The sequence below is a fragment of the Leptosomus discolor genome, chromosome 4 (genome assembly GCF_034619465.1).
Source record: "Leptosomus discolor isolate bLepDis1 chromosome 4, bLepDis1.hap2, whole genome shotgun sequence".
NCBI lineage: Eukaryota > Metazoa > Chordata > Aves > Leptosomiformes > Leptosomidae > Leptosomus > Leptosomus discolor.
Genome location: NC_141394.1, coordinates 9389020 through 9399193, shown reverse-complemented (window position 1 = coordinate 9399193; position 10174 = coordinate 9389020). Strand labels below are relative to the sequence as shown.

The following is a 10174-nucleotide window of genomic DNA, read 5'->3' as shown; positions in this document are numbered from 1 at the left end:
TATTTTCACAGCAATGTAAGGGGAGTAAAAATAGTCCCTGTTATAAAGTTTGTGTTCTGAACTGACACCGAGAGCACTCCCCGTGCAGCACCCGGGCATTTGCAGCAACGGATCAGGGGCCAAACGAGTTGGTAACGCTGCAGAGATTGCTGTCCTCGATACCGTACGCTGCGTGAGGATTTTAAGAAACCAAGAGCAGATTGAGGGAGAAGAGGAGGGAGAAACAAATCTGTGGTAAAGTGTTAGGGTTGTATTAGAAAACCGGCGTATCCATAAACATTTCCAGAGAAGCAACAGCAGCAGCGCAAAGTAAACTCTTCATACTAAGCTTTTAAGGCCTAATATTTCTCGAGTATATTAACCACACAACCGGTCCATAGCTTAACCAAAATTTTATAGTTTTTAAAGCCTCCTTAAAAATTTTACAGTACATCCTAAAAGCGATAACAATCTATCTTACTCTATTCTTCTCATTCTAATCCTCAAAAACTGCCCCTCAATCTTCACTTTGTTCCTTACAATTTTTAATGTTGCTTAGTCATCCGACAGAAATTTTCAGTTAGCATAATAAGAAAGCAAAGGTAAAGACTCAAAAGAAATAAAGAAGCTGCTGGCTCACCAGAACATTGACAGTTAATTCTGAAGTGACCCAGCCAGCAAATGATGAGATTTTTCCAGTTTACATAGACTAATAAACGAAGAAGGCTTCAGCTGGTACAAAGCCAAGATATTATCACTTCCACATTTATCAGTGATTTTGTCCATCTACATGCTGTTACAAAAATCTGCTTTAGAGTAACGGAGCTGCCAGCGGAAATCCTAACCATTCCTACCAGAACCAAAGCAAAATCCTGGGACTCAAGGGAAAAGGAGGATTCAAAAAACAGTTCTTAAAAAAAGAGGGTAAAACGTACTTTTTCTTTTTTTTTTTTCTTTCTTTTTTTTTTTTTAATAAACGGAACAGTTTTTAAAGTTGTCTGTCAAAACTTGGCATAAATGGAGAAAGTGACAAATGTACTCTTTATCTACTGCTGCCCATCAAATATTTTTTTTGTCTTTTATGCCTTATTATTCTCTATTTGCATGGAACATCACTTTCATTGAAATGTTAACAGTGTACAGATGGAATATACAGCAACATGGTGCATCACAAATGTGTTACATGAAGAACCTTCACAACTTCATGCACTCAGAAACATGCATGAAGAGTACGGGATGGCCAAGATGGTAATCAACCAGGTGCGTTGGGTACAGAAAATGCAAGAGCGGCACCGCTGATATTTTTAGCTAGGAGGAAGGAGAGAAAAAAAACAACAGATTGCCATTACTGAAGTAACATCAACACCAGACAACAATACATGCTCAAGTGTTAGCCAATGCTATTAAAAAATATATTCTCAGGATCAGTTAACACAACATTGTGAAGAAAACCAAGGGAAAAAAAAAACCCAAATGCTCAGGCAAAGCATTCTTTTATTTTTCAAACCACTTTACAGACATTTTCCATCTTTACAGCATGCCAGAGAGGCTTTTAAAATAAAAAAGGAAACTGAGGCAGGAAGCCAAAGTGCCTTAACCGATTTCTCAAAGAAGGGAGGGCAGAATTCAGATGTGAAACTCTGAGTTTAACTTACTTCCTCAGCACGTACATTACAGACACTGCCCGTGGACTGAGATTCTCATACCAAAAAATCGAACCAAGTAAGAAGGAAGAATCAGATGTCATCTACATGCAAGACATGCTAGAGCCGTAAGCAAAGAGAAAAGGAAAGGAATGTGTAGCAAGTAGTTGACTAACTCAGCTTATAATATCATTGGTATTACCGTAGCATCTAGGGGCCGAAGTCGTGATTGGGATCCCGCTGTGCTAGGCACTGTACAAACACAGAACAAACTCTTTACTTAAGTCTTCCTGCTGTTTGGTATTTAACTTATTGAAGTATAAGAAGGTGCAAGGTGTGATAAGTGAGGGAATATAAAGTCTGGGAGCCTTGGGTCTGATTTTAGATTTGTGAGTCAGTTTTAAGTCCAATAGCCCTTTGACTGCCCGTACCATGTGGGTCCACTCTCTGTGTATATGCGGACACAGTTCTGCAGAAAGACATTAGTACAAGCTCTTAAGAACATGGAGAACAGAAAAACTTCCTACCATCAGTCATATCACCCAGAGAGAAACAATGGACAAGACATAAACCAAAGTTTGTCTGGTCTGACTTGCAGCAAAAGCTACAAATAAAATTTATTTACAAACGAGATATCTATTTGTGCTCATATTCTTTTCCAAATAAATTATCTGCCATAAGGAAACATTTCCATACACCTATAACTACCAAAGAGCTCAGTTCTGTCCTTAGATTATGCACATTTCTTACTGTAGTCCTGAAAACAAATCAGCTACTGCGCTTGCAGCAACTGGTTTGATGTAATCTAGAATACTACATTTGCAAAAGCAGATCACAGCTATAATTGCTTTCGCAAGCTTATTAGATTTGAAATTCTTCTTATGTGTAAGGTATTTTTTTACTATGGAAGTGACATTATCAACTACTGTGCATTGGTAAGAATTAAATAAATAGCTGCAAGACTGCATAAATTTCTAATACGAGAAAAGAAAGGAAGGATAATCTAGAACAGTATTTTCATTAAATTTCTTCCGTAGCTTTCCAAAATGGAATTATTGGTACTTCATATTGCTGCTCTGACTGGGAAAAGTAAGGGTGAAGTTCAAGGCAGTTCAAAAGATGTTCAGGATGGGTTACAGAAGGTGAGTTCCAGCATGGCACTACATGGAAATCTACCAGTTAAACTTGAGAAGATGGGGATTAAGGAAAGAATATGAAAAATAACAGAAAGAAAAATGACAATGCTTGGGTTGAAAGGGGAACTATCAGCCTGGAGGAGACTCGCTAGTCTTTGCCAATGACCTGAGCATAAGCAGTAGGACTGATCTCATGTAGGATACTTACGCTTCGGTGGAAGGCACTATAAATACAAAGGAAAACGGGAGTATTGTGCAAGAAGAACCAAATAACCTTGAGAGCTGAGTAATCCAGAAATGTTACATGCAATAATAGGAAGTGTAAATCTGCATGGTCAGCAGAAGTTTCTATATACCGGTGGGCTGGAAAGGACAGTTGAGGATAAATACATGGCTGTCTTAGATGATCTGCTGATGTGATGTAGATGACAAAAGTGCAAAAATCATGCCAGAACATAGCAGTTGTGGCATTCACAACAAGGAAAAGAAAGACATTGTGAAGTTAAATGAAGCTCTGACCACAACTGTACATGGTATTTCAGAAGAACCCAAGCTAATGAAAAACAAACCTCAAACCAAAAAAAAAGTGAAGAGCTGTTAAGGCAGCCAGGAAAATGGAGATCCTATCATAAAAAGCTGACCAGGTTAGCATTGGTTATTTACCCTATGAAAACAGAAGGTGGGAAGCAATCTAATCAGCCTTCATATAGAACAGCTCATGTCTGCATACCTATCCTCAGCACAGGAGAATGATGATGAAATAAGAATAATCAAGGATACCTTGACTATGACTAAAATTTAGACTGGAAAGTGAGGTTTCTAACCATCAGACCAATAATATTTTAGAACTGTGATATCAGCAAGTCCAAAAAACTGCTCTAAATTCAAGATGAGGGTTAGGTAAGGGATTTATGTGATATTGTTGCCAGTGCTACATAGGGGCTACGTACCTAGGGCTCTGCTGCGATCTCAGAGCATCTCTCCTTAAGCCTTAGCCGTGCTCTAAGCTTGGACACCCTCTCACAATCCTGAAATCTCCTCTTTCTGACCTCATAAGCTCACAACACTCACTGACACAGAGGCAACCCTCCAGTCTCAAAAAAATTACTACCTCTCAGCTGCTTCTCCTTCCATCCATAGCAGTCCCAAAAATCCTTCTCTTTCTTAGAGAGCATGAGGAGCCGTAAAGAAATGACATTATACAAGCCCTAAATACTGGCACCGCTTCTGAGGGGCAAATCTCAGATCTGTACGTACAACTGCATTCCCTGGAGACATGTGGTCCAAAGGGCCAGGAGTTGCTCTGTGGCAGCTAGTACACTCCCTTTGTATTCCAGAGAAACTATCTCTGGTGGGTGTTTGTAGCAGCAATACGTGTCACAGCACACAGCAGCCCATCACACACGTACATGTTACATGAACTAAGTATTGAGGCTCCAGCCACAACACTGTACCTCAAAAAGAAGCAGCTGCAGAAGCTATTCAGTATATCCCTATAAAGTATTACTCAAAGAATTATTACAGGAATTATTGGGCAAATTCTATAACCTTCCATAAAAATAGTAATAAATTGGCTATTTCATTGCCTTCTGGTTTTGATGTCTGAGTCATAGATCACCTTTTCTCTTTAGGATTGTTTCCTAAAAATATGCTTAAGCTAAAAAAAACCTGGCACCCTCCCCACAAAAACCCTTCTCAAAAAACAGAGAGGAAGAAAAATCCCAAAGGAAAAAAAAAATAAAAAAATTCTCTAATCCAGTTGATGTCATTCTGCTATAAACACTTACTGTCCAGGGGGCACTGGGACAGGTAAACCTGTTTCACTTATGCCTTCTGACTCTACACATACCCCGGTCAGATCCCTTGACAAAACACTCCTTTATGAAAACATCAAAAATCTACATAACACTGGATTTCAAGAAAATGTAACTACTCTTTCAATGTTATCTGTTTAAACACCAGCAGTGCAGCTAGAATGTGAAAAACAAAGGATGACATAGTTTCTGCTCCATTGGTTTCACATTTTAAAATAAAACAGTTATCACCAGGTAATTGAATGACTTTTTTCCTAAATAAAAAGAAAATACAAAATCCATCCCCACTGGAGTCTAACACTTCATTCTATCATGCTCCTTACTTTATCAAGTATTATTTCATATAGGAGAATAGTGTCGCAAGAAGTAAAATATGGGACTTGAGGAAGTTTGAAGGATGAAATCTAATCTCTTGCCATCCACGCCAGGAAATTCAGCCACTATCCACATTAAGACACCTCACACAAATTAATTAGGTCTGATGCAGTGGGGTTGCACCTGAGCAAATCAAGGCCTATACCAGTGCTGCCTAATTTGGAAACAGCCTAACCTATGCCAGAAGTCAGTGAGGTTGGGCTCTGAGGGACACAGCAGCATTAGTGAAGGCTGCAAGCAGAAGAAAAGCAAAGGACTTTGGCAGAACCTCTTGAAGAGGCTGTGACTCTCCACCTTGTTATTGCAACTATGAGTGTGCTGTAATTTACACTGCTGAGACTCTGCCTAAGGAATTCAGGTTTGCACACGTTGAGTCATGGCATGACTCCGAGGGTATAAGAGGGTGTGCAGACATGCCCGAATGAACAAAAGACAAAAACGATGACAGGAGACATCTGAGGTTTACCCACGTAGACATCCTAACTATCAGATAGTGACTATTCAGCAGTTAAGCAAAGAGTGTGGGAAAAGAGATAAGAATGTAATAGGTACTTGTACGATTTAATTTACAAAGTACATACGTAAACTGGCTCAAAATTAACTTGCAGTCAACATAACTAGGCCTGAGTAAGTACAGGTGGCTGGAAACCACAACAAATATTACTCAAACTTCAGTTTTTCAGAACAGTGTAACTTTTTTCCTTGAAATGTTTCGGTCAGCTCTAACAGCTCCATATATCCTATTGCTTTTTGGTTTTTTTCATGTTTTCTTGAAATTCCATTTCACATTTTCCAATCCTATTTTGTGTGACTTGTATCAAGCCTTATCTATATTAAAACATTTTTCTGCTCTTCAAGCTGTCAGTTTAGGGACTGAGTTGGATCAGTGGGCAATCACAGTTGAAAACAACAACAAAAAAAGCATTATTTTAAAAATATTTGCACCAATACTATATGCAGACTACTGAATATAGTACACACTGCATAAATGACCACAAGAAATTACACTATCAACAGGACGTTTTCATAGTTTTTAAGGCCAAAAGCAGCTATGAGACTATCTGGTCTGACCTACATTATTTTAAACTTGTGGTCTGAATTGTTTCTTACTTGATAGGTACTGTCGGTGACCCTGAACGGTGAAAATGAACATTCTGCCATTTCCCATCACGACGGTGCCAGACCCGCGTTTCCTCTGACTGCATAGTCTTTGGCATCCCGCTTCCATCCATGTACTGTGTGAGCCGTATATACGCAATGCAAGCAGCATCGTCACCCACGAGGTGGACATGAGGATTGAGGATAATGGTGTGGATTGGCTTATTACTTTTGGATAAAGCTAGGAAACAAACACACACACACAGAGGAGAAATTAAATTTTCTTTATGTAAGGGAAAACAACTCATCTCAGTCCATTTTACAAAATAAAAATCTCAATCTTAGCAGCTACAAAGTAATCATTATTGTTTACTGATAAACACCACTGACAACTAGCTCAAGTTCATGGTAGAAATGAGCACAGTCACAGCATAAAGTATGTTTTCTCCTTTCCTATAAGGAAACCAGTCAAACGTTTAATGGTACGTATTATTCAATCCACGTACATACATGGATTAAACACAGTCAGGGCCACCATACTGAGTTTCCCAGTACTTCAGTTTCACTGCTGTGTCTAATGTCTAATGACATTTGTACTTAATATTCTCAGTTAAAATAATTCAGCTTTTAACTCTTGTGGTGTATTTTATTAACTGCTGATATCTATGAAAACTAAAAAGCAGTAGTAGTGAAAGGAAGCATTTTAAGGAAAAATATGGAAAATGCTCTTTTGGAGATGGCAAGAGAATTCAGGACTACAATAATCCCAATAAATGCTCAGACATATCTCAGAAATTACTGGATAAGATGGTATCTTCATTTACAACATTTTATCTCCTTTTGAGTCAAGGCTGCTCTAAAATGGTCACCTCATTATATTATCCTCCAAAACTTTATTAAATCCACTGTATGGGTAATTTTTCTTTCTCACAGCTGACTTGATTGTAACACAAATATATTACGCATCGATACTTCCATCTCTCTCTCTCTCTCTCTGTATATATATCTACACCCCCCCCCCCCAATACAAAAGAGACAGCTGATCAGATCCTCAGCAGTATAGACTGAGTGACTACAATGTCTTCCCCGACACATCACATACTCACTGGAAGTGCTGACTGTTAGTTGCAGTCACTGTAATCACACTATCTAGTGACCTTCCTCTTAAGTTTACTCACAGTATGATTTTGTCTTTTACCCAATGGAAAAAAAGAAGTATGAGAATTACTTATCTATTGGTTTGTTTCTTTTTTCTTTTATACATCTTGACTTTCTCTTTGCAAATACCTGAAACTTTCCTCTGCTACCCAAGGTGTCCTATGATGTGTGAATGAGCACAGAAAAACACACATGGTAGAACTCTGAAAAAAATAACACTCCCTTCCCCTGCCCAGATCAAGTAACTCACAAACCAAAATGCTAATTAGACTGAGAAACAAAACCACAAGGAACAGATGAAGATTCAGGGAGATGAAAAAGGAATGATTACCATTTTCAAAGTAAAACCGGTGAAAGTCCATCCCTTCTACTAGATTACCCAGTGCTTCAGGTTCAAAAGATGTAAGGCCTGGATCACAGATTTTTCTGTGGAGAAGAGGAAATTCTGTAATAAACACAGAGTTATGTAACACAACTTTGGAGACATCACTTTTAAAATGTTTCCTTTATTCCCATTGGACATGCTACCTACCTGTGCCATCACAACGGAAAAGAACAGAACTTAAATGGAGAGAAGTAATGGAGTTCTCGTTTCACTGGTTTCAAATTTGCCAGCTTACTTTAGGTGGACTGCATGTCATGTAAATCACCTTTTGACGAAGAAAAAGACTGCCAAAGAAGGTCCCACAAATATTGCAAGTAGGAATTTTTACTCGTGACTCTGAAAATTGCTTCTGTGCAACTCAAAGGGTATTTTTTGTGTCTCACATCATTATTTGAGCAAGATTTAATTTCATTTTTAACTGACAAAATTTAGGTAAGAATTTGGAATAAGTTTCCACTTGACATTTGTATAACAAAGGTTTTAATGTGGTCATACCAAACTAAAGCTTAGTGCTGGCAAGTCTTTAAACAGGATGAGCTGTATCACTGTTGAACTGTGAGGCTTGTGCTGCAACAGGACAGAATCCACCCAGAGAAACACAGGAGACCAAAAGAAATGCTGAGAAGGGCTTTCCTCTACTTTTTTAAAAAACTTTTTTGAGGTAGAAAAAGAAGTAATAATGGAATAGTGTCTTTGCAGAGAAAAGCTGACAGAGGAATCGGTCCACTTTCCCCCAGCGAATTCTTGCACAGTGCTCCATAGAGGTTGGTGGACCCAAATTCCATGTGGTCTTTCATGCTCTGAAGTACAAATGGGATTCCAGCTAACATCAGTCTCTGTATTTCTAATAAAAGAGGCTTCTACTGTGTTTTCTGGATTCTAAATCACAAAAATGACTTTACCTTCGTATACTAAGATAGATCACTGCCTATCTTGCATCAGGATTATGATCCTGTCTCAGCAGAGTAGTACATTAGATTACACTAGCAGCTCCTCTCAAATTGGCAACCAGGCTTGTGTAAAGCCACGGCAAAGCAGCAATGAACATGTCTTGTGTTTCTTGGGGGCAACTTCAATAACGCATAAATACAAACACACACACACATATAAACGTGTATTTACATACACAGTGTCAAATACATCAAGTCTCCTCAGTCCCTCCTAAATGAGAAAACTTACGTGTAAGCTTCAAAGTCCCCATTGTTGATAGCTTCAATCAACTGCTCAGTAACCTTGATAATCTCCTGCTTACGAGCTAGAGAGAGATACAAACACAACTCTTAAAATGGAAGGCAAAGTAGAAGGTGACAGCTGAAAGGCTGTCAGACGAACAGCCATAATAAAGGAATTCTGTCACTCCCCAGCTGGCACAACGGCCATTTCTCTGACCAAAGGACACTATGTCATATTGCTGCTTTACACTGTTTTGGCTGCAGCGCACTCCTGTATTCATAAGGAAACTAAACACACGTCAAGATCAATCCACTTTCCTATCATGCTTTTCATCATCTTTCCTTCACTGAAGGATCTGCTGTTTAAGAAGCAAAAGAAAACCAAACCCCAACTCTTAACCTCAAATTAAAAGAAACTGATTATTGTTTTACAAGTGATGCTCTAATGTTTCATATACACACGGGGCCTTTACCTTTTAAGTGTCTACTGCTGATTTTCATGAATCTTTGTAACACTTGGTGTTCACTTTGGCCAAATGTGTACGTGGAAGTAAAGAGGAATTTAAGCCCTAAGCCTATAATCAAGACCCTTCGGTGCAAAGCTCACGGATTACATATAACGCATACACATCCACACAGGTCTAACTGCTACACAGTGTCTTTCTGCTCTGACTTCTGGGATTGTGCCTGTCCTTTGCCTGTAAAATGCTTAACGCATCTATATTACAATGAATCTCAATTAGATCATTCAGCAGTATTACAGTACATCTACTCACTTCTACTAATAAATGCTAAATAGTAACAGAAGAATAATACACTAAAAACAATAAGCAGAATATGTACTTCTAGTAAGAATATTCAAACTCAACAGTGTGTGCATATGCCTCAAAGGAAAAAGTATGTGAAACAGTTTCTCCTTTATCTATCAAGTCAAGAAATAAGTCCACAGTTCAGTATTTGTTAATGTTGATAGGAGTTACACTGAAACAGTGCAGAGTAAACAAATTCCTGCATAGTGGTATCATCATTACTAATACTAGTTACTCTAGGAGGGCAACGTTCTGACTTTATAAAGACAGAAAATCTTACTGACTTCACTTTGAAAAATCACTTATACTTTTAAAAACTTATTTTTAAGGAACAGAGGTTTGTATTTTTGCACCGTATACTCATCATTTGGTAAAGTTCAACCTCACACCCATGAAGTTCACCCAGAGCGGCACTGCTCTCAAATACAGATTTTTGTGAGTTTAATGCTAAACGGGTAAGAAAGAGAGATTTTACCAGCACATTTGCAAGGATTTAATTTACATTCAACTCCTTATTAAACCTCAGAAAAGCAATTTGGAAGACCAAGCTTGAAATAAAAAGAAATGCAAACAACCGGGCTGTAGTAGCTCTCTTGTGCAAGCAA

General features: G+C 38.4%; 1 protein-coding gene across 23 annotated transcripts in view; it reads right to left on the bottom strand.

Annotated features, from left to right (window-relative positions):
• Positions 1-6053: 6053 nt before the first annotated feature.
• CAMK2D (calcium/calmodulin dependent protein kinase II delta) overlaps positions 6054-10174 on the bottom strand; it is a 144687-nt gene continuing 140566 nt past the window's right edge. For all 23 annotated transcript variants that reach the window (XM_086464680.1, XM_086464679.1, XM_086464694.1 and 20 more), the window contains 3 exons: positions 8768-8843; positions 7535-7629; positions 6054-6286 (listed from right to left, as the gene is read on the bottom strand). In XM_086464680.1, the coding sequence (XP_086320806.1) occupies positions 6054-6286; positions 7535-7629; positions 8768-8843 (404 nt within the window). The remainder of the gene's footprint in view (positions 6287-7534; positions 7630-8767; positions 8844-10174) is intronic.